The sequence below is a fragment of the Lutra lutra genome, chromosome 4, assembly GCF_902655055.1.
Source record: "Lutra lutra chromosome 4, mLutLut1.2, whole genome shotgun sequence".
NCBI lineage: Eukaryota > Metazoa > Chordata > Mammalia > Carnivora > Mustelidae > Lutra > Lutra lutra.
The window spans coordinates 97,354,771-97,379,939 of record NC_062281.1 but is presented as its reverse complement, the minus strand read 5'-3'; the positions used below and the strand labels follow the sequence as shown (position 1 = coordinate 97,379,939).

The 25,169-nt window shown below is 45.5% G+C and overlaps 1 protein-coding gene and 1 long non-coding RNA gene across 2 annotated transcripts in view; one reads left to right on the top strand and one right to left on the bottom strand.

Moving 5' to 3' along the window:
- ATP1A1 (ATPase Na+/K+ transporting subunit alpha 1) overlaps positions 1 to 1,614 on the top strand; it is a 29,148-nt gene extending 27,534 nt beyond the window's left edge. Inside the window, exons 22-23 of the mRNA XM_047725136.1 lie at positions 801 to 892; positions 1,259 to 1,614. Of these exons, the coding sequence (XP_047581092.1) occupies positions 801 to 892; positions 1,259 to 1,287 (121 nt within the window). The 3' untranslated portion in view covers positions 1,288 to 1,614. The remainder of the gene's footprint in view (positions 1 to 800; positions 893 to 1,258) is intronic.
- Positions 1,354 to 23,534, bottom strand: LOC125097512 (uncharacterized). The gene is made up of 3 exons (XR_007126546.1): positions 23,362 to 23,534; positions 5,396 to 5,471; positions 1,354 to 1,979 (listed from the first exon to the last, which is right to left on the bottom strand). It is a non-coding gene; the product is annotated as an uncharacterized LOC125097512 (long non-coding RNA).
- Positions 23,535 to 25,169: the final 1,635 nt, after the last annotated feature.

Sequence of the window (25,169 nt, the reverse complement as noted above, 5' to 3'; positions counted from 1 at the left end):
TCAGGCCATGTTTTGTTCTGACTAGGGAGCTTGTTCCTGAACAGGTTCTGTTCAGTTCGAAAGGTGGGTTAGTTACTCTGTGGCTAAGTCACAGGAGGTCCTCTCTTAGCTGGGGAGGAGGATGCCTAGCACCAGGAAGAAGAGGAGAGTGCCAGGCCTGTCTTGGGACAGCCTCCCTCACGCACTGACTGCAGGAGCTGGTCATCAGGAAAGCACAGCCTTCTGACGAGGCTGCCCCAGCTGCCTGTCTCCAGGCTGGGGACTGTGGCTGCGGCCCGCCAGGCTCCCAAAGGCCTCTGCTCTCTGTTAAGAGCTCAGCTGTTTTCGTTCCCCAACACAGGATTCAACACACAGCTGACTGAATGCAAGGGATAGAGAAACTGGTTTTGACCCACACTGGCAGTCTTGATCTGCACATAGACCAGGACATAGACACAGGTCACTCACGGGCTTCTTAAAATTTGGAAAGGGAGGAAAGAAAATGTGCCTTTGCTGTGGGATGGTAAACAAAAAATCTCAACTCCTCCTACAAACCAAATTACAAAAACCAGACTTGAAGGTGGGAAGGGGACTTGTGAAGAAAGTCTGTGGTTGGCTTTGTGCTGCCTCTCTTTAGGCCCTGGGCACAGAGAGCAGCGTTCTGTTCCTAAGACCCTGCTGTGTGGTCCACACTAAGGGCTTAGTGGTTAGTTGTGACCGTGCTTGGCTCCTTCCAGACTATTCCACTGTCACTGTGATATACCTTCTCTTGCCTTTGAATTGTGTTCACGGGTTAAACTGGTACCTGCTTCTCCTTCCAGACCTACCTGGTGGTTCTGTGCCTTCCCCTACTCTCTTCTCATCTTCGTGTACGATGAAGTCCGAAAACTCATCATCAGGCGACGCCCTGGAGGTAATTACAGACCTTTTAGCTTCAGCAGGGGTGTGGGGAAGGCTGTAGTTCTGTGGCTTCTGTTGCATCAGTCAGGTGGGCTAAGGCAACCCGGACTGCCTACAGCCACGGTACCATCCCCAAAGGCTTTCAGAAGCAATCCTATTTTGAATGGAACTCAAACCCAATATGATAGACTGGGAAGCTGGTCAGAAATTGGAGCCATCTTCCCAATTAACAAGTCCTTCCTAGAAACACTTGCAATAAGAACAGTTGAAGCCCAGTATGGAATTTGGGTGACCCCCACCCCCGGTCACTCCCTGTCGTTCCCACTGCACTAGAGCTGGGAGGCCTCACTGCCATGTGTCTTGTCTGTGCTGCCTCCAGGCTGGGTAGAGAAGGAGACCTACTACTAGACCCTGTGTCCTGCACGCCGCGGAGCATTGCGCCACACACTTCGCACCCACCCCCACCCCCTTTGTGTACTTCAGTCTTGGAATTCGGAACTCTACCCTGGTAGGAAAGCACCGAAGCATGTGGGGGAGCGAGACGTCCCGGAATGAAGCATGTAGCTATATGGGGGGGAGGGGGGAGGGCTGCCTGAAAAACCTCGTCTATGGGAATGACAGCGGGGATGGTTTTTATGTGCCTTTTTGTTTTTGTAAAAAGGAAAACTTGGAAAGACTGAAAGAATACATTTTATATCTGGATTTTTACAAATAAAGATGGCTATTATAACGGAATCTGTCTCGTGCCCTCCTCACTTTTGGGGCCTGGACATCTGAGTGCGGCTTTCCGAGCACACAGCCCAGTTCCAGCAGCTTCCCCGGCACCCACTGGGAACTGGGGAGCTGGGCAGCCCCAGACCCCCTGAACCAGAGCTAACTGGCCATCTGGCTTCCTCAGCTCTCTAGGCAATTTGGAGTCACAGTCACAGTGGAGAACCACTGTTCAGGGGAAACTTTTTGCCCAGGCTCTCTCTCATTGTGAGGAGATGGCCTTACCCGACCTGTTCTCTCCTGCAGGGGCCACCTCAGGGCTGGGGGCAGGGGGGGGTGTAACTCCAGCTGCTGCCGATCCCTCTGCTTCTCAGGTGGGAAAACATGTCCTGTGAAAGATGAAGTCACTTGGTGTAATAACACTCTTGCCAGCCTGGTCCCAGCCCTCAGCCCACCTGCCATCTCTCGGGTCCCTGCTACAACACCTCAAGCATTGTGAGGCCTCGGTGGGTCTGAGCGGCAGAAGCCCCCGTGCACACCGTCTCAGCGGCATGTGTGTCTCTACACGTGCTTCCTTTTTCACATAGCATGTTCCCAGTGTGGCAGCAAATGGCTCCATTTCAGAAAGCACTTATGTGCCAGAAGGCACTTAGGAAAAAAAGGTAAGAGATCTGTTTACTTCAGGGTCAAGTCTGAGAAGGCCTGCTTTCAAAGAGGGAGCAGAAAAACGCCCTCCTCGGTCTCCTGGCTCCGTACTCCAGCCCGAGTGCTATTCAGTAGCCCTGCTCCGAGGCTGTCCTTGCTTCAAGCATGGAATAGTCCAGAGTCCTTAACCACTGGCCCCAGAGTGATCGTCCTCTGCACGTGATCAGAGAAGTTGTTCAAGTATTTTTTCTCCTCCAAAGTTTAATTCATTGCTCATGCCTCTTGCCTGCGATTCACTTCCAAGCTGTGCAGTTGGGAGGGGAAGGGGGACAGACCATCCCCACATACTGGCTGTCCACTGTCCCTACCCACTCCAGTCAGAGGAACTGGGAGGGCTGGGTGGTCTGCCCTTAACCCAGCAGCTCTTCCTTTCTCGGGGCCCCTTCCCCTGGGATGAGCTCTGCACCTGTAAGGCAGCCATCTTTAAAGAGAGCCATCTGCTCAGCCCGACATAAGGAAACCAGGAGGAAGCTACAGAGAGAGTTGTCAGGATTACTGGACCATGAGACAGGTGGTAACTAGCTGCTGGAGGACATGCCGGGCTTCACTGCTGTGATGGCGGCAAGAGACCCCTGCCATGTGCTTAAACCCATCCAGCCCTGGCAGGTTTGCTGTCCCCGCCCCTACTCACCACGTGTCTGCTCTCTGGCATCCCCAAGAACTGAGCAGGGAACACACACTACTATGATGATGGTCAAGTGACCTGACACAGTCAAGGCCAGGGGTGATCCCAGGTGGCCTCCAGGCTGGGGCTTCTCACTGCTCTAAGCAGCCCTAGGCTTTGAGACACCCGGAGGGAGGGTGGAACTGAGCAAGACCAGGGGAGGCTCTGCACCTCCTGTCCCCTTCCCACCAGAATATTTCTACCTTAGGACAATCCTCTAAATAAAAAGTTTTATAGCCCAAAGTTTGCTCTGGAGGAAGCAGCTAAGGGATGGGTAAAACTGGGACCCAAATCAGGCCTCCTAAGGGGCCAGATCTTTCTAAGCTTTCTAAAAGCAAGACAACACCTGGGCTCATTTCTATGTTGCACTTGGGTTTCTCCCTTAAGCCCTGTTCGCAGTCGCTAAGGAAGGCTCCAGAACAGTGGCAGAAACTGCTCCTGAATACTGACCCCAGCTACTTTTCAGACCTATACATCTGCAATAGAACCATCCCACCCGGCCTCTTCCCGTGACTTGCTCACCTCCTAATCATCCCTCTGCCACCTCCTGCCTCCCGTTAACCTGTCCCCTGAAACTGGCCTGCTTGAGGTCACCACTGACCTGCTTACTACATCCGGCAGCACATCCCAGTCCTTGCCTGACCTCTACAGCAGCAATGCTTCCATCACACACTTCCCGAAACCACCATCAACATCACTGCCCAGCCCTTAGCTTTCAGCCCTCTTCTCGCCTGCTCCTTGGCTGTTCATTTCCTCAGGGAGGTCCCCATTCCCTTCCCTCTGCCTGCCTCATATTCCTGGGGCTTCCTAACATGACATCACCCACGTGATGCTTTCCGGCCCCTCAGTCTGGTCCTCTCCTGAGTCCCCAGACCCTTGCATCCACTTGTCTATCGGACATCTGGACTTATTCAGAAAGCATAACACGCCAGTCCTAACCCGAAAGGCAAACCCGAGTTTAAGGTCTCCCAAATTGAAACTGCTCTAGGCAATGACATCTACTGTTGCCCAATCTTCTGTTGCCCAAACAGAAAGCTGGAAGTCCCATGAAGTTTCTGTCTCCCTTACTTGTGGCCCCCGCCACCAAGCCGTCAGTCACCACTCAACTGTCCATTCTGGTGTGGCTGGGAACAGGCTTTGTGTCTTAATCTAGACACAGTCACTGACTAACTGGCCGTGGGCACAGATTTTTGCCTCTGTGCTTCCTTTACTCCAGAATAAGGATGACATTTCAGAACTGCGATTATATGTGAAGAGACGAGCACGGTGGCTGCCAATAAATCCCTTTCTCTCCAGGAGCCTCCCTTCACTCCTGGCCAGTCCCCTCACTCTTGGCCCTCCTCTGACCCAGTGCCTCTCTGCATGTTGTCTCTGGACCAGTATCACCCAGGAACTTGGTGGAAATGCATCTTCTCCTACAGACGGACTCTGAAACTGGAGGTGGGATGCAGCAATCTGTTTCAATAAGCCTTCCAGGTGATTCTGATGCATGCCAAAATCTGAGAACCATGGCTCTGTCCCACCTTCCAAGCTCCACTTGGCTGCCTCTCCGGCCGTCCATGTCTTCACCCTCGACTCTAGCACATATGCACATCTCTGCTCCCCCATTCAGGCTCCCAGGAAGTCCCTCGGCTATACAACGCTGCCACCAGCATCCTGCAAGTCCCCTTAGCAACCCCCACCCCCGTGTTGGCCCACCCTGCATTCTGCTGGCTAATCGACTCACCTTTCTGGATGCCATTCAGGCCCAATTCCTTCTTCAGGAAGGCTCAGTGGGCCCTTGTTTTTTGCACACCTGGCACTTATGCCTATGTATTACTGTGTTCCTTAGTATACTACAAGTTCATGAGTATACAGTCCAGGCCATACCCTCCCCAACATCTGGCACATTCAGTACTTGTTGAGTGAACGAATGTTCATTACCAGACTTTCCACCCACCCCCATATTTTTAACATTTCACCCTGACCTTGAATCTCAGTTTCTTAAATCAGGGCTGACACTTCACCCAAGAGAAATCCATGCCCAGGTCTACCAGCAATCTATGAGTTAGGGCCTCTGCCTCTCCTAAAACTTTAAAATTGGAAATTAGAGAAGATTCAGAAGAAGACATGCATGGAATCAAGATGTCAAGAAGTGGTGGGAGACCATGGCCAGTGATGGTAGAAGGCAAAGAGATCTACAGACAAAGAGACACCAAGGACACAGGTCCTTAGACATGCCTGAGTGCCAGAGCATGTGAATCCCTGTCCTGGGCGTCAAAAATGATCTCCAAAACTCCCCAGCCCTCACCCCAACTAGGTCACTATCTCCTATTAGATAATTGATTAGTACTCTACTCCTTCACAGAACTCACAGTGCTGTTCTATTGGGTAATTATTATTTTCATATCCACTTTCCCCGCTAACCTATAAGTTCTGTGAGGTCCGGGCACCTACCTTTTCTGTTTCATCCCACACACTCGGCTCAGTGCCTTAAAAAGAAGTTGGCATTTAGCACGGTGGCCAGTACTCCCTATTTAAGGAGAAAGGCAGGTTTCAGTTCAAGAGGGCATCACGGGAAGATCCTGAACTCACCTCCCTCCACAGACACATGAAATCTACAGCTCCATTTGAACAGTTTCCTCTGGAAAAACAACCCTAAAAACTAAAGTAAGGCCTACACACATCAGGCAAACAAGAAAACCCCACACTGATGCAGGTACGGGAGGCTGAAACACAATCTGGCCATTAACCCCACCCCTGGCATGAGCACCCGCAAAGGCAGATACTCAAAACCCAGAGCTTTTCCTGAGAAGCAAAGGTTTTGTACTCTACACTGGGCAACTCCAGCTTCTAAGACCTGCCCCTGAAACACAAGCCCCCAAAACACTGAATATCGAAAATAATGGGGTCTCTGTCCATGAGACCCTTAGGGCTATAGAGCAAACTGTAAAACTGCTCTTCAAAAGCCTGTGCACAGACTTACTTGCCCCAGGACCAGCACAGAACAGCCAATTCAGAGGCACCCAGGCTTTCAGGGAAAGAGGCTTGTTTGCTGATCTTAAATCATCAGCCTGAGGGGCCAGCTTCTAATTAAGCCACAGTTAACACCCTACTGTCATCCTTTCCAGAGACCTCAGCAGCCGGTGCAGACTTCTCACTTCCCCCACCCTCCACCACACTCCAGAGTGCCAGTATCTCCTGGAGTGGAGCTTGTCCATGTGTCTGGTGCTCCAGCTTTTATGGCTGTCACCCAGGGGATGCCCCGCAATCACTGAGCACTTGGTGATCAGCAGGGCATGTGTTCCTGGATTCCATGGGACTCTTAACACTGAACAGACAGCAAACCGAAAGACACATCACGTCTCTCTGTGACAGACCCATTTGCTCGTTCCGGAGCTTCAGCCTGAGGGGCAAACTTCCAGTTTGGTACATATCTAGGGGTCTACTAAGATGCGCTGTGGGGATAGAGGCCAGTGGACACATCATCTTTGCACAGTCCCTCTGCCTTGCTCCAAGCTGCCAGTATCTCCCAGAAAGGAATTCAGACATTTGTCTGGCACCCTAATGTCTGGGACTACTACCCAGAGGACACCTCAAGATTGCCTGCCTGGCCCTGGTGCCCTGGTGCCCTCCTGGTGCCCAGAGGACTTAAACTTGCAGTTCCACAGAACCGTATGTATTTGTACTCTTTAAAAGCTGCTGCCTAAGGGTCTAGCTTCCAATCAGCCTGAACCTAGGTGCTGACTGAACTCCTCCCCTTTGGACACTGGCAGGTCTTGGCTCACCCTCAATTACTGGGAGCCACCAAAAATAATGCTTGGACAGTCACAAAGGTCTGAGATAATCCAAAGCTCTGGCAGGGTTGAAATCGAAGTTTCATTTCTTCCATGAGGCCACTCCTTAAAGGTCGGAAGACAGGGTTGTTTTATCTAATGTGTTTCATTTATCAAACGAAACAAGATAAAACCTTGAGAAAGTACTTAATGAAACAGAAATAAATGATTTATTCAATAAAGAGTTCAAAGTAATGGTCAAGAAACAGCCTCGCCAAACTCAGGAAAACAATGAATGAACACAGTGAGAACTTCACAAGAGATAGAAAATATAAGAAAGTACCAAAAATATAAGAATATAAATCTCACTGGTAAAGGTAATTATATAGTACAATTTAGAATAATCTAATGTAAAGATGGTGGATCAATTTACAGCTAGTATGGAGGTTAAAAGACTACGATGTTTAACAGATGCCTAAGATAGACATAGAATGTGACATTAAAAACCTAAAATGTGACATTAAAAACCTAAAACGTGGGGGTGGGGAGGAGAGTAAAAATATAGAGCCTTAGAATGCATTCAAACAAGTTGTTATCAACTTAAAATATACTGTTATAAATACCAGTTGTTATGTGTAAACTTCACGGTAGCCACAAAGCAAAAACTTGCAGAAGAGCCACCAATGACAAAGAAATCTAAGCATACCACTAAACATACTCATCAGATCACAAATGAAAATAGCAAAAACAAAACAGCCAGAAAACAATGAACAAAATGGCAGTAAGTATATACCTATCTATAATTACTTTAAATGTAAATGGACTAGCTTCTCCAATTGAAGACAGAGTGGCTGAAACAATTAAAAAAAAAAAAAAGATACATCTATTGCTGCTTATAAGAGACTCACTTTAAACATAAGGACACACACAGACCGAAAGTGAAAGGATGGAAAAGATATTTGATATTCCATGCAATGGAAACCAAAAGAAAGCTGGTATAGCTATACTCACAGCCGACTTTGAAACAAAGACTGTAGTAATAGACAAAGAAGGGCATTATATAATGGTAAGGGGTCAATCCAACAAGATGACTTAACAGTTGTAAATATTTATGCACCCAGTGTAGGAGCACCTAAATATATAAAGGAAATATTAGCAGACCTAAAGAGAGACACAGACAGTAATATAGTAACAGTAGGGAAATTCAATATTGTACTTTCATCAATGGACAGATCATCCAGACAGAAAATCAATAAGGAAACACCAGTCTCATATGACATATTATGTATCTGTTAAAATTCATCTGATCTAGAGAATATACCATCTCAAAGCAGCAGAATACATATTCTTCTCAGGTGCACATGGAACATTCTCCAGGACAGATCATATGTTAGGCCAAAAAACAAGTCTTAAAAAATGAAAGATTGAAATCACATCAAGTATCTTTTCTGACCAAAATGGTATGAAACTAGAAATTAAGTATAAGATGAAGGCTTGGGGGGAACCTGGGTGGCTTAGTAGGTTAAAGCTCTGCCTTCTGGGTGGCTCAGTGGGTTAAAGCTTCTGCCTTCAGCTCAGGTCATGATCCCAGGGTCCTGAGATCAAGCCCCACAACGGGCTCTCTGCTCCATGGGGAGCCTGCTTCCTCCTCTTTCTCTGCCTGCCTCTCTGCCTACCTGTGATCTCTGTCTGTCAAATAAATAAATAAAATCTTAAAAAAGAAAAAAAAAGATGAAGGTTGGGAAAATCACAAATATGTAGAGATTAAACAACATGCTACTTAAAACATCAAGAAAGAAAACAGGAGAAATCAAAAAGCACTGTGCACTTATCATAAAGAACACTGAGTAATGTATGGAATTGCTCAATCACTATGTTGTACATCTGAAACTAATATAGCACTTTATGTCAACTATAGTGGAATTAAAATTAAAAACTTAATAAATGAAAAAAAGTTACCTTGAGACAAATGAGAATGGAAATACAACATACCAAAACGTATGATGTTGCATAAGCAGTTCTAAGAAGGACGTTCATACCAATAAATACCTACCTCAAGAAACAAACAAAAAAATCTCAAACAATGTAACTTTACGTCGAGGGACATAATTCAAAGTTAGCAGAAGGAAGGAAATGACAAAGATCAGAGCAGAAATAAAAAAGACAACAGAAAAGATCAATGAAACCAACAGCTGGTTCTTTGAAATGATAAACAAAATTGACAAAACTTTACCTATACTCACCAAGAAAAACGAGAGAGAAAGAAGTCTCAAATAAAATCAGAAATGAAAGAAGGGACATTACAACTGATACCACAGAAATAGATGAAATCATAAGAGACTACTATAAACAATCATATGCCAATAAATTTGACAATGTAGGAAAAATGGATAAATTCCTTAGAAACATACAAACTACCAAGATTGAATCCTAAAGAAATAAAATCTGAACAGACTAATTACTAATAAGGAGATTGAATCAGTAATCAAAAATCTCCCAAAAAACAAAGCCTAGGACCCAAAGGCTTCACTGATGAACTCTACCCAACATTAAAGAATTAACACTAATCCTTCTCAAACATTTCCAAAAAAGAGAAAGGGAGAGAACACTTCCAAATGTATTTTAATGAGGCCAGCAATACCCTGATACCTAAACCAGACAAGGATGCCACAAGAACAATTTACAAGTCAATATTCCTGATGAATACAGAAGTAAAAATCCTCAATAAAATATTAGCAAAAAAATAAATATACATTACATACATTAACTATGATGTATTACATTAAATACATTAAAGGATCATATGCCATGACCAAATGGAGCTTATTCCATACAATGGAATGGGGCTTATTCCATACAATACATTCTTATACAATGCTGGTTTAACACCAGATCAGTCAACACGATATACCACATTAATAAATAAAAGATAAAAACCATATGACTATCTCAATAGATGCAGAAAGGCATTTGACAAAATTCAACATTCATTTATTATTTTATTTTTATGTATTTATCTACTTTTAAGATTTTATTTATTTGACAGAGACAGATCACAAGTAGGCAGAGAGGCAGCCAAAGAGAAAGGGGGAAGCAGGGTCCCCACTAGAGCAGAGAGCCCAATACAGGACCCTGAGATCATGACCTGAGCTGAAGGCAGAGGCTTAATCCACTGAGCCACCCAGGCACCCTCATTTATGATTTTAAAAAAGCTCTTGACAAAGTGGGTACAGAGAGAACATACCCGAGCATGATAAAGGCCATATATCACAAACCCAATAGCTGAAAGACAAGAATTCCCACTCTCACCACTTATTCAACATAATATTGGAAGTCCTGGCCAGAGCAATTAGGTAAGAAAAAGAAACAAGATTGGTTCTGGTCCAAGATGGTGACAAAGAAGATCCAGAAGTCACCTCCTCCACAGACACACCAAATCTACACCATCTTATAGAGCAGTTCCCCCTGAAAAAGAACTGAGGGCTGACTGAACAGCTTCTGCACAACAACAGAGAGCCCACATAGAGAATGACAAGAGAGATGGAAACATGGTAACAAAAGGAACTTCTAGCCCTACCACCATGAATTATAGTGGGGGAGGGATAACACCGAGGGACCATAAACAGATCTGTCTACTCTGGGGCACAAAAAAAGTCATGGTTTAAAAGTGCAACCAGAATATAAAGAAACTAGCCTAGCACCCCAAAAATGGCAGGGTTGCTGCTGGAAATCCCTCTGGGTCAGAGGGATATATTCTCTTCTACCTTGATAACATGGACAGGAGCAGAATCCAACACCTTAGCTGGCCTGCTGCTCATTTTTTTTTTTAAGATTTTATTTATTTGAGGGGCACCTGGACGGCTCAGTGGGTTAATAAGCCTCTGCCTTTGGCTCAGGTCATGATCTCAAGGTCTTGGGATCGAGCCCCGCATCAGGCTCTCTGCTCATCAGGGAGCCTACTTCCCCCTTCTCTCTCTGCCTGCCTCTCTGCCTACTTGTGATCTCTGTCTGTCAAATAAATAAATAAAAATCTTAAAAAAAAAAAAAGGTTTTATTTATTTGACAGAGAGAGAGGGAGAGAGAGAGCAAGAGAGCACAAGCAGGGGAGCAGCAGAGGGAGAGGGAGAAGCAGGCTCCCTGCTGAGCAGGGAGCACAAGTTGGGGCTCAATCTCAGGACCCTGAGACCATGACCTGAACTGAAGGCAGATGCCTAACAACTGAGCCACCCAGGCACCCCAGGCCTGCCACTTTAGTGAGCCTCAGCCCCTAGCCCACAGGAGCCCCAGGTATCCCACCAACATGGTCCCAGTGTAGTATACACCAGGATATCCCTGATCAGAGCTCATTATGGCTCCAGCTGTCTCCTCAAGGTGACACAGGCAGAAAGCACCCTGAAACACTCTAGGCCTGTACCACTTCAGCTCCAGATGACTTGCCAGAGCACCCCCAGCATGGAGTGCCTCAGCAAACCTTGGTTCACACCTGCCTCAGATCCAACTGCCCAATCAGTGTGCCCCTGTGTGGAGTGCCCCAGGGTCCTCTAGCTTGCACTCACATCAGCTTCAGCTATTCTGCCAGGGTACCCTCTGCACAAAGAGCCCTGAAACTTCCCTGGCCCATGCCCACTTCAGCTCTAGTCATCCCACCAGGGCAGTTCCAGCATGGAGTGCCCCAGGACCCTCAACCAATGTCAGCCACATCTCCAAGCAGCCACCCAGCCAAAGTCACCATGGACACACAGTTCATACAGGGGATGACCACACATAGGAGCTCAAATTTAGAAGAAGTAGCTGTTCCATCTGATTCATAGAAACAAACACAAAAAGTCAACCAAAATGAGGAGACAGAGGACTGTGCTCCAAATGAAAGGACAAGATGAAACCTCAGAAAAAGAACTAAATGAAATGGAGATAACCAATCTATCTAACAGAGTTCAAAGTAATAGTCATAAAGATGCTCAACCAGAGGGGCGCCTGGGTGGCTCAGTGGGTTAAAGCCTCTGCCTTCGGCTCAGGTCATGATCCTGGGGTCCTGGGATTGAGTCCCACATTGGGCTCTCTTCTCAGCGGGAAGCCTGCGTCCCTTCCTCTCTCTCTGCCTGCCTCTCTGCCTACTTGTGATCTCTGTCTGTCAAATAAATGAATAAAATCTTAAAAAAAAAAAAAAAAAGATGCTCACCAGACTGGAGAAAAGAGTGGATGAACTCAGAACTTCAAGAAAGTGATAGAGAATATAAAAAAGAACCAATCAGAGTTGAAGAATACAACAACCAAAATGAAAAATATACTAGAAGGAAGCAACCATAGATTATGGAATGCAGAAGAATGGGTAAGTGATCTGGAAAACAGAAACAGAAAGCACCAAATTGAACACCAAAAAGAAAAAAGAATTTTTTTAGAAATGAGGATAGGTTAGATCCCTTGGATAACATCAAGCAAGCATTCACATTTTAGAAGTTCCAGAAGGAGAAGAGAGAGACAAAGGGACAGAAAACTTATTTGAAGAAATAATAGTTGAAAAATTCCCTAACCTGGAGAAGGAAACAGATATCCAGGTTCAGCAAGTACAGATTTCCAAGAAAGATGAACTTAAAGAGATCCATACCATAACACATAATAATTAAAATGTTAAAAAAAATTTTTTTTAAAGCAGCAAGAGAAAGGCAAGTGGTTACATACAAGGCAAATGCCATAAGGCTATCAGCTGATTTTCTATCAGAAACTTTGCAAGCCAGAAGAGAATGGCATGATATACTTGAAGTACTGAAAGGGGAGGGGGGAACAAACAAACAAGAATAGTCTATCTGGTGAAGTTATCATTCAGAATTGAAGGAGAGACAGAGAATTATCCCCAACAAACCTCTAAAAAGTTCATCACCATTAAACTGGCCTTGTAAGAAATGTTAAAGGTACTTTTTTTAAGTGGAAAAGGCCATAATTAGAAGTACATTAGAGTGACACCTGGGTGGCTCAGTCGGTTAAGCAGCTGCCTTCGGCTCAGGTCATGATCCCAGCATCCTGGGATTGAGTCCCACATCGGGCTCCTTGCTCGTCAGGGAGCCTGCTTCTCCCTCTGCCTCTGCCTGCCACTCTGCTGGCCTGTGCACGCACGCACTCTCTCTCTCTCTCTCTCTCTCTGACAAAGAAATAAATTAAAAACCTTTAAAAAGAAAAGAAGTACATTAGAAAGGAAAACATTTCATGAGTAAAAGCAAACATACAGTAAAGATAGAGCAATCACTTATAAGGTTAGTATAAAGATTTTTAAAAGAAATAAAAATCAATTATATCTAAAAATTCAAACTCACACAATAAGAAAGATGTAAAATATGACAATTTGCACACAAAATGTAAAGGAAGGAGTAAAAATAAAGTTCTTTAGCATATGCTCTAACTTAAGCAACAATTAATATAGACTACTATATTCTTAGGATGTTATATAGGAATCTCAGGGCAATCACAAACCTATAATAGATACCCAAAATATAAAGAGAAGGAAAGTCAAGCACAGCCAAACATAAACTTAAAGTCACAAGGAAAGAGAATAAGAGAAGAAAGGAACAGAGAAGAACTACCAAAACAACCAGAAAACACCTAACAAAATGGCAGTAAGTAAACCCTATTAATTACTTTATAAGTAAATGGTCTAGATGTTCCAATTAGAAGACACAGGGTGATGGAATGGGGGGAAAAAAAAGCCCAAGAGCCCTCTATGCTGCCATATATACAGAATGATCAAAGGATCAATCCAACTAAAGGAGATAGCAACTGTATGTATGTATGGACCCAATACTGGAGCACCTAAACACATAAAGTAAACATTAGCAGATATAAAGGGAGAAACTGACAGTAGTACAACATTAGGTGACTTTACTACCCCAATTACATCAATAGATCAATCATCCAGGTACAAAGTCTATAAGGAAACCGTGTCTTTGAATGATACATTAGATCAGGTGGACTTCATGGATACATACAGAATACTCCATCATCCAAAAACAGGAGCATACATATTCTTTTTAAGTACACATGGAACATTCTTTAGGAGAGATCACAGGTTAAACCACAAAAGAAACATTCTTTAGGACAGATCACACGTTAAGCCACAAAACAAAAAATAAATTTAAGAAGGCTGGAATCATATCAAGCATCTTTTCCAAGCACAGCAATATAAAACCAGAATTAAATTACAAGAAGAGAAAACTGGAAAAAACACAAACACATGGAGGCTAAACAGCATACTACTAAACAACCAATGGGTCAACAAAGAAATCAAACAGGAAATATGCACAGCAAAGGCAGTTCTATGAGGGAAATTTATAGTGATTCAGGCCTACCTCAAGAACTGAGAAAAAATCTCAAATAAACAATCTGATTATACAACTAAAGGAATTAGAAAAAGAAGAACAAAGCCCAAAGAAGTAGAAAAGAAGGAAATAATAAAGATCATGGTGGAAATAAATGAAATAGAGACTTAAAAAAAATAGAAAACATAAATGAATCCCAGAGGTTGTTCTTTGAAAAGATAAAGAAAATGGATAAACATTTAGCCAGACTTATCAAGAAAAAATAAAAGAGCACCCAAATAAATAAAATCAGAAATTAAAGAGAACAATCAACATCATAGGAACACAAGGATTAGAAGAGACTACTATGAAAGATTATATGCCAACAAATTGGGCAACACAGAAGAAATGGATAATTATTAGAAATATATAACCTCCCAAAACTGAATCAGGAAGAAACAGAAAATCTGAACAGACCAATTACCAGCAATGAAATTGAATCAGTAATCAAAAGACTCCCAAGAAACAAAAGTCAGGATGAAAAGGATTCACAGATGAATTCTACCAAACATTTAAAGAAGATTTAATACTTAATCTCCTCAAACCATTCCAAAAAATAAAAGAGGATGGAAAGCTTTCAAATACATTCTGAGGACAGCATTACCTAATACCAAAACCAAAGACATTACAAAGAAGTAAAATACAGTCCAATATCCTTTATGAACATAGATTTAAAACTGTTCAACAAAATATTAGCAAACTGCATTTAAACATACATTAAAAGGATCCATTCACCAGGATCCAATGGGATTTATTCTGGGGATGCAAGGATGGTTCAATATCTACAAATCAATCAATACAATACACCACATAAGTAAAATGAAGGATAAAAAAATGATCATTTCGATAGATGAAAAAAAAAAGCATTTGACAAAATTCAACATCTGTTCATGATAAAAAAAACTCTCAACAAAGTGGGTTCAGAGGGAACATACACCTCAACATAATAAAGGTCATATATGAAAAACTCACATCTAACAACATCCTTAATGGTGAAAATCTGAAAGCTGTTCCTCTAAGATCAGGAATAAGAGTGTCCATATTTACCACTTTTATTCAACATAGTACTGAAAGTCTTGGCCACAGCAATCAGGCAAGAAAAAGGAATGAAAGGCCTTCAAACTGCTAAAGAAGTAAAACTGTCATTGTTTGAAAATGACATAATACTATACATAGAAAACCTTAAAGACTCCTGTAGTAAACTATCCGAATCAATGAATTCAGTAAAGTTTCAGGATGTAAAATTAATATACAGAAATCAGCAGCATTTCTTCTACATACTAATGATGAAGTAGCAGAAAGAGAAATTAAGGCAAAAATCCCATTTACAATTGCACCAAAAAGAATAAAATACCTAAGGATTAGCTTAACCAAGGAGGTAAAAGACGTGTGCTCTGAAAACTATAAAACCCTGATGAAAGAAATTTAAAATGACACAAACAATTGGAAAGATATTCCATGCTCACAGATTGGAAGAATATCATTAAAATGTTCCTACTACCCAAAACAATCTACACATTCAACACAATCCCAATCAAAATATCAATAATGTTCTTCACAGAATTAGAACAAAAATCCTAAAATTTCTATGGAACCACAAAAGACCCTAAATAGCCAAAGCAATCCTGACAAACAAGAACAAAGCTAAAGAAACTAGAACTACCCTGAGATCTAGCAGGCCCACTTCTGGGTATTTACCCACACGATATGAAAACACTAACTCCAAAAGCATTCTCTGCCCCCATGTCATTGCAGCATTATTTCTAAAAGCCAAAATATGGAAGCAACCTGTGTTGGTTGAATGAATAAAGATGATGCGGTGTATTCTGGAATATTATTCAGTCATAAAAGGAATGAGATCTTGCCATTTGAGACCCAGTAAATGGAACTTGAGGGCATTATTGCATGAGATAAATCAGAGAGAGAAAAATACCATATGATCACTTATATTGATTCTAAATCAAATAAAAATCCCAAGCTCGCAGATACACAGAATATATTGGTGGTTGCTTGAAGCAGGGGTGGGAGAGGGGTGGGCGAAATGGCTGAAGGAATTCAAAAGGTACAAGCTTCCCATTATAAAATAAATAAGCCCTAGGGATATAATATACAGCATGGTGACTACAGTTAGTAATACTGTATTGTGCATTTGAGAGGATCAGAGAATACATCTTAAAAGTCATCATCAGGGGGCACCTGGGTGGCTCAGTGGGTTAAAGCCTCTGCCTTCGGCTCGGGTCATGATCCCAGGGTCCTGGGATCGAGCCCCGAGTCGGGCTCTCTGCTCGGCGGGGAGCCTGCTTCCTGCTCTCTCTCTCTCTGCCTGCCTCTCCGCCTACTGTGATCTCTGTCTGTCAAATAAATAAATAAAATCTTAAAAAAAAAAAAAAATTCTCTCCCTGCCTCTCCCTCTGTCTCTCCACTCTCCTCTAAAAAAAAAAAAAAAAAAAAGTCATCATCAGGAAAAAATGTGTAACTATGCATGGTGCATGGTGACAGAGGTCGACAAGACTTCTTGTGACCATTTTGAAATATATACAAAAACTGTACATCTGAAACAAATATGGATTTCGATTATACCTCAATTTAAAAATTACAATAAAATCATTGTATAAAAAACATAAACAGAAGGGGGAAGAGGCCTAGGGACTTGCCCACAACCTCACATGGCTTCCGAAGGCAAGGCTCTAGCTGGTGGGCTCTGGTTTCCTGCCCTCCTGGAGGCCGACCTGCTGTGAACAGTTTCAGAGGCTTAGAGGGTGGAGAGCCTCCTGGCTGGGCCCAGGCTTGCTCGTTTCATGGACAGGGTCCATGTCCGCTCCTCCTGCCCCTGACCCCATGTGCCTAGAGCCAAGTGGCCTCAGCGGCGGTCGGAAAAGCCTGCTTCCTCAGTTTAATAGGTAGGCAATCTGGGCAAGGCATTTACATTCCCCAAGCCTCTGCCATTCTTCCCTAATGGGGTGCTGTGAAGAATAAGGTGAAGTAAATCATGGAAAGGGCTTGGCACAGCGCCTGGCTCTTCATTAGGGTTCATTAACGGGTGACCTACTTCCTAAGCCCCCACCTCCCCCATCTTTCCACACATCTCAACAGCAGCTGTGCTCCAAGCGTCCCCTGAAGATAAATCTAGGAGAGCCTACCCGGTGTTCCCCGGTCCCAGAAACAGTGACTTGTGCCAGGCAATGTCCTCAACTGCCAGCGTTTACAAACGAGAAGAGTGAGCCTCAGACAAGTGGGGTGACTTGCCTGAAGTCACACAGCTAAAAAGTGGCAGAAGTGGGGGAATCTGCCTCAGACCCAGACAGCTGAGCTCAGAGTCCAGCCTCCTAAAACTTCACAGCTGGTACCTTATAAGCAAACACTAGGCAAGCGTTGGCATTAGTGGCAGCAGGCTGGTGCTGGGGCCGAGGACCGGAGAAAGGTAGTGGTTTTATGAAAAAAAGAACAGGGAAGGGCAGAGTCGGTGTTAAAACATAAGATCATGGAAAGTTTCTTGGAAATTAAGCATAGGCCGTTGAACGCAAGTGGATTTGCCCCCAGGCACTGCTGGGTGACCAACTCCACAGCTTGTGGAACTGGGAAGCAGGACGGCAGGTGGCTCTCATCCCAGGCCAGCAGTGCAGCCACAGATCTGTTTCCCAGGAGGTGGCAGGGCTGTGAGCTGGAGGGCGGCAAGTCCCTTACCTCCTGCAACCTCGGTGTTATGCCCGCTCTTCAGTGGTTCCAACAGTTGTCCTTCCTGGCCCTGCCTTCTCTAGGGAGCAAGGATCCCCGCCCTTCCCGCATTCAGGGCTGCCTTGGTGTAATTTATGCATTGGAAAGCATTACGGTTTATAAAGAAGTAGTTCAGTAACGTCAAGAACCTTTCTGTAGTACAGATCATTCCTCCATTTAAAACTGGCTGCGAGGTCTTAAAATTTTCCTAAAATGAGACATCCCAAGATGTTCGTGCCAACTGAACGTCGTCTCAGAAACATAGTTTCATCCTTTGCTACAATGAGAGTCGCCAGTGGGTGGGTTCCTCCTCTCCTGGAGAACAGAGCAGAACCGTGAAAGCCAGCTAGCCCTTCCGCAGCACACTCAGCTCTCCACGCATGCGCCAGGAGGGAAGCCCAGAGTCTTTGCAGGTCATCTGCCCCCATGCCCTGAGCTCTGGTGCGGACGCAACAGTATCTTCTAAGGGGAGGGGAACAGACATTTCTGGGACCTGTTCTATGTCTTTGCAGCTTAATGGTCATTTCATTTAATCCTATGAAGCAGTCAGAAGTAGGAATTATTCCCACTTTACAGAGGGGAAACAGACTCAGAGAGGTTAGTAACTTGTAGAAGGTGGTGGAGGAAGGGTTTGAGCACAGATCCATAAGCCTTGGTTTTTCCACTACATCAAGCTGCCTCCCTCTAGGGACTCAAACACACCCTATGTTGCCACTGGGATTTTTTCATCTCAACTTACCCTAAAGCCAGCAACTACTATAGCTCACATAGACGCACCGACACCTGTGGGCCCACTCATAACCATTCCAACGTAGCAGTTACGGGTAGGTATGGCAGCAACTCGTTAGTTGTTCAACAGAGACTATGCACCCTTTCCACCTGAGGACCCAGTAAGGCCACATTTCCTGGCCTCCCCTGTGAGATGCAGGCATGCAATGAGATATGAGCTGACCGATACAAAGATCACCTCCAGGCCTGGCCCTAAGCCCTTGCCCATAAAGTCCTCATTCTCTTTCTAGATCCATCTGCTGAATGAAAAAAGACATAGTAAGGCCCTTAAAACAGGGGTTCTCAACCTTGGCTACACACTGAAATCACCCAGGAACTTTCCTATCTATCTCCACGCCGGGGCTACCTCCTAGACCAATCCGATCAGGATGTCAGGATGTGGAACCCAGCCATCAGGATTTGTTAAAGCTCTCCAGGTGATTCCAACATGGTTCTCAACAGGTGTGCCCCATCCAGCAGCATCACTTGGGGTCTGATAAGAAAATGCCCATTTCCCCGGCACTCCCCCCCCACCCCGCCCCCGCCAGCTGCTGAATCAGGGCCCCAGGGAATTATGTCTCCATCTCTCTAGCTGAGAGCCACTGCCCTAGAGGAAGGTAAGCTGCAGGACAGAAAGAGCTTGGGTCCTGAGCTGCATGGAAGGGCCACACAGGAGAGCTGTATCAGAAATACCCGAGCTGGGGCGCCTGAGTGGCTCAGTCATGAAGCGTCTGCCTTTGGCTCAGGTCATGATCCCAGGATCCTGGGATCGAGCCCTGCATCAGGCCTCCCTGCTCAGCGAGAAGCCTGCTTCTCCCTCTCCCGCTCCCCCTGCTTGTGTTCCCTCTCGCTGTCTCTCTCTGTCAAATAAATAAACAAAATCTTAAAAAAAAAAAAAAAAAAAAAAGACAGAGAAAGAAATACCCATGTTGGGAGAGTAGAAACTTTTGATAAGCCATTGGCTCAGTGCATGTCTGTGTGACTGAAGAGAGAATACGGGAGATCCAAAGTTGGGTCTAACCCGTGGTGTATGAGAGCTAACTCCCACCAGCTCATCTGACTGTTCAATTTGCAGGTCCTTTGCAAGCTAGCTGACTTCACACAGGTAGCTTGAGATTGGCCAAGGCTGGAATATGTACAGTGTGGAAATTAATCAAACCAGGGCTTGTTTTCTCAGAGCTGGCTGTTAACCGCTGACCAGGACTAGGTATCAGAGAGTGGGAAGGCAGCATGGTGCAGTGGTCCAGGACTGTGGTGAACCATCAGAGGAGATGATGCCTCCAACACATGACACGCCCTAGGTCCTGCCAGCATGCAGGCTTCTCCTGACAATGCCCTGTCTTTGCCAAGTCCTTGTATTCAGTGTTTCTGGAGGCTGAGAGAGGGCTGGAGGAAGCAAAAGGGGTGAATAGTCAGAACTATCTTACAGGTTAAGAGCAATCCATAGTTTTAAGCAGGGTTTCTCATTCTTGGCACTGCTGACATTTGGGGCTGGATAATTCTTTGTTGGGGGGCAGGGAGGGCTGTCCTTTCCATTACAGCACATTTAGCAGCACCCTTGGCCTCTACCCATTAGATGTCATTAATTACCCCTTCTCTTTCCAGACACCGCCAAATGACCCCTGGGGCCAACAACCCCTCCCTGCCCCCCAGTGAGAACCACTGATTAAGAACTATTAGAAAGAAAGACACACCATCTGGGAGCACTGGATCTCGGCCTCCAGTTTCAAGCCCTGCACAATTAAGAAAAAGTGTTCTTGGATTCAATCACCTGCTGGCCTCCAGCAGCTATTAGAGCAAGCTCTCTTCCTTTGCTTCCCATTTCCCTGATCACACCATTTCCCTCTCAGCCATGCCTTTAACTCCAGAGCCTGTACCACCACCTTCGGCTCCTGGTTTGGGAGTACCTGCTGGGACTCTCAAAGCACTTCAGTAACTTAGCTTCTCCTCTCAACCTCAGGGGCTGTGGTCCCTCCCCTAGGACAGTATAGTACAGTGATGGAGAATATCGGTTCTCAGGGCAGAAGGTCTGGCTGGATCCTGGGCTCTGCCCTGTTCAGCTAGCTGACACTGAGCACATCTCTTAACCTCTTAGAGCCTCCATTTCCTTGTTGATTGAATAGGGAAAGTAGGATTCCCAACCTCGCAGAGTTGTAAGAATAAAATGAGATCATGACCAACAAGCCTTGGCTATTATTTTCCATTCAACTGATTTTACAGAGACCAGCCAATGCAGTAGAGCCTGTGCCACATCTTGGGGACAGACCACTGAGCAAAACACAATACACAGTCCCAGGCCCTGTTACACGCGTCTGCTGGGGAAGAGGGTGCACGAAGATGCCGCGGAGTCAATGGCAGAATAGGAGAGCCCCCAGTGCTGCAGAAACCCACAAGAGAAGCCTAAAAAACAAGCCTTGGGCGTTAGAGGGAGGCTCCTGGAGAAAATAAAGATGGGCACTGAGCAGATCTCATAGGCCTGCAAATGTCGTGTCCTTCCCTGTTCCCTGGCCCATGCTCCAAGGGAGGCAAGTCTTCTCAGCCTCTCAGATGGAACACCAAAGATCTTTTCTATTTTCTTTTGTCTTTTATTTGCCAGAACCACCTTCCACCGTGTTCTTCTGCACTACGGGTACCATTTTAATGTGCAGTTTTTTATTTGAATGTGTTGTTTCAAGCTTTTGTCATGAAAAATCTCTAAGGTACACACAAGTAGAGACAATGTAGTAACGCTCCATGTAGCCATCACCAGGCCTGAACAATTACCCACATTCCTCAGTTTTGTTCCCTCTAATCTCCCTTCCCATGCTCACTTTTTTCTTTCAGTATTTTAACACAAATTCCAGATATCGTGTCACTTCACCCAGAAAAATCCAGTACGTGTCTCCAACTTCAAAAAATGACCTTTAAAAATTTCATGACCAGATTCTTTAAAAAACAACAACAACAACAAACTTCGTTTTTAAGATCCATCCGTGTTGCCAGGGATACGTCTAATCCATTCCCCCTAAGTGATGCATGGTACCTTGTTGGTGTGCCCACCGTATCTGACCTTTTCTTTCTCAGGGATGGATGGCAGAATTGTGGACAAGTCCCCTCCACCACAGATAAGGCATCAGGGAACATCGTCACACACATCCCCAGTGGCCTCTGTCAGAACTTCCCTGGGAGCAGAACCGCTGGTCATATACTATACACATTTACATCACTTGACAAGAAGACCAGACTACCTTCCAGGATGGCTGTATCCGTCCACACTCCCACCAGTGGTGTGTTTGGGTTGCCAACAACTGGAGTTACCCAGCTTTCTAACTGTTAACCTAATGGTGTACAACATCATTTAAATAGATACTTCTTTGGTGATTAAGGACTGGGTATCTTGTCTTGTTTGTTAGCTTTTAGGGTTAATTCGTCTATGAAAATTGCCTATCTTTTGTCTCCTTTTCTGTTGGGGTTGCTCTCTTTTTCCTAACTTGGGAGGAATTTCTCGTGTATTCTAGGCCTCAGTCACTTGTCAGTTTGAAACACTGAAAGTACCTTCTCCCATTGTGCCTTCTAGCACATGGTCAGAACCCTTTTGCTGATCAGATATGCCCCCTTCCCTCCTGGTTCTAGATCCAGGAGGCCTCCTGCTCAAGCTCTTCTATTCATGGGAGTCATGCCCTCCTTGCCAGTGACAGGTCTAAGACCAGAGCTGTGACTGATTCTCCACCAACAGAGAGACCGTAGCCAGAAGGCGTCCAGGGAGGATGTCCTCACTCTGCAGAGACACAGGGACAGCCAGACACAGAGCTTCTGCAAATCTTGCTACCAGCCTGAGGCTAAAACCCACCAGGAAGGGGCGCCTGGGTGGCTCAGTGGGTTAAGCCTCTGCCTTTGGCTCAGGTCATGATCCCAGGGTCCTGGGATCCTGGATCCCACATCGGGCTCTCTGCTCAGCAAGCAGCCTGCTTTCCTTCCTCTCTCTCTGCCTGCCTCTCTGCCTACTTGTGATCTCTCTCTGTTGAATCAATAAATAAAATCTTTAAAAAAAAAAAACCCACCAGGAAGGCTTGGCATCCTTAGTCGCATGGTAGAGCCTGTATCAATGACCCTAGGGCCTGTTCCATCTCTAAACATCCTTTTTAGTGATATAATAAATACCCTTCTTGCCTAAACTAGGTTGAGCAAGGGTTTCTAATGTTGTAGTAAGAAGGATATGAACATAGATAGCTTCTTAACCCGAGGCTTTCCTTTTTTTTTTTTTAAACTATCATCACCAGTAAGAATTAATTTTATACATATACCTGAAATAACATGACCTTTATTATGTCTGATGTGCTTGGATAGCCTACTTTATTGTTCATTTTCTTCTTCTTCTTTTTTTTTAATGCTGGGTGTGAGCCACTACTAACGGTCATGACCCAGAGTCTGAAAAATGCTGCTCTAGGTCTAAGACCTCAGAACTGAAGTCTTGAAAGAAAAATAAGCTCTAGTCAAGCACGACAGAGGGCAGGGAGGGTGGTGAGGAAAGTTCTCTACAAGGCAAGGGGCCAATCGGATACCTCCCTCCCGCAAAGATGGCCAGAGCAAGCCTCTGATAAGCCCTTGCTGATTGGCTGTCCCGTCCCACAGCTCTCCTCTCCCAACAGTGCCTTTCTGGAGCCATATTCTGTGACTAGATGAGGCTAGAGCTCTTATCTCACTTCTGCCTGGCCCTAAAGATGCTTGGGCCCCAAAGCCTGCTAATTAGAGATGGCTGGGAGGATTACGAGGGCTCTGGTCTGGCAGCTGTGCCCAGCTCTAAATTCAATAGCCAGTGCCCCAAAGAGTAAGGGCTCACCTTGATAAACCCCCAAGACAAAGCAGGGAGATAGACAGGGCTTGTTCTCAACAGAGCACTCGCTCTCTGAATAAAGTTTTTGTTTAAGCCCTGAGGCTGGGAACATTCCATGGCCTGGCGAACTCACGGTCTTCTCAAGGTCAGTCCTTCCTCAGCATTCCTCTTTGGAAACATCTCCCACGGCTGGCCCTGCTCCTGCCCCCTGGCTTTGGGGGCAGTTATGTAACTCTTAGGAAGACCTAGAAATGCAGGCATATGGTGTCCTTGATTCCCGGCACCGACAGGCAGCTTCACATTTTTAGCTGGTGCCGAGAGACTGGCTTCACACACAGGCGAGCACACAGGTACACACCCCTGACTCATAACCACATTTCTGCTGAATTTTTGTTAATTAAATCCAACATCTGAAGCCACATAAAGGTGAAAGCATAGGACGTTTTGTCCCAAGAACTTGTGGGGAAGGGCAAGTGCATTGCTTAGAACAGGTGGATGGAAAGCATCTGAGGCAGGACCCAAGGAGGCCATATCATCATGTTACTGCTGCTGCACAGCCAAGGTCCCTGAAGGCCTGGATTTCATTCTGAGGGTCTGGCTGGGCAACAAGTGGCTTGTGGCTTGCAGCTGAATTCTCTAAGCAAAGTTGGCTAAGCCCTGTGCTGAGCTCACAAATTCAACCCACATTTATTACATGTTTTTTTTTTAATATACATATTTATTTATTTATTTGACAGAGAGAGATCACAAGTAGGCAGAGAGGCAGGCAGAGAGGAGGAAGCAGGCTCCCTGCTGAGCAGAGAGCCCGATGCAGGGCTCGATCCCAGGACCCTGGGATCATGACCTGAGCTGAAAGCAGAGGCTTTAACACACTGAGCCACCCAGGGGCCCCATTTAGTACATGTTTGCAGTGAATAAAAGGTTAGTGAAGGGAGCCTGGTAAGGAGGGGGGAAGAGGGGAGAACTTAGAAAACGTGCTCTGAAAAACGCTTCATTACAGGCCCTGAAAATTAAGGTTCAGAAAGCATTTTGTTTAAAGCAGAAAATATGGGTAGATCTCTAGAGTAGTGTAGCTGTTAAGAGCATACGGTTTAAGAGTCAAGATCAGCCCAGATTCGCATTCTGGATCTGCTCCTTTCTTTGCTGTGACCTTCAACATGCCTCTTAAACTGAGTCTTAGCTTCGCAACATGTAAAGTGGACAGAACACTGTGAGGCTGGCTGCCTGAATTAAGTGAGATTACAGAGCACTTAGTACAATGGGTGAAAAGAGAAAGGGCTAAACATAGCTGGTACAATGCACTTTCAGTGCAAGTGAAACACCTTCACTTGAACGACGAAGAAAGGTCAATCTGCTTCTCTTTAGTACTGGAGAAGGCCCGGCTTACCGAGGATCGGAGGGCGGACTAAGCCAGGCAGGCCCCGGGCCTTGGCTATTTGCAGGAAGCTGCCTCGCAGTGCCTCACTCACCTGGAGGCTGCACGGCCATCCCCCGCTAGCTGTTAGGGATACTACTAGGAGTTGTGCGGCCCCCGCTCTGTCGGGACAAGCTGTACTTGTGCTCCTGGCCTCAGAGTCCGGGTGTGGGAACTGAAGGGCACAGCACATGCAAACACCAGGCAGGGCCTAGAGCAGACACGCTGCCGGGGGGGGGGGGGGGGGGGGGGGGGGGGGGGGGGCAGTCGTGTCCCAGCCGGTCGTGCTGCCTGCCTGGGAGCCGCGGGCCGGCTCCCCTCTGGCTCTCTCTGGCAAATGCCTTCTTCCCAGCCCACCTGCACTCTTACAAGCAGCAGACGCTACGGATGTGTGCTTCCA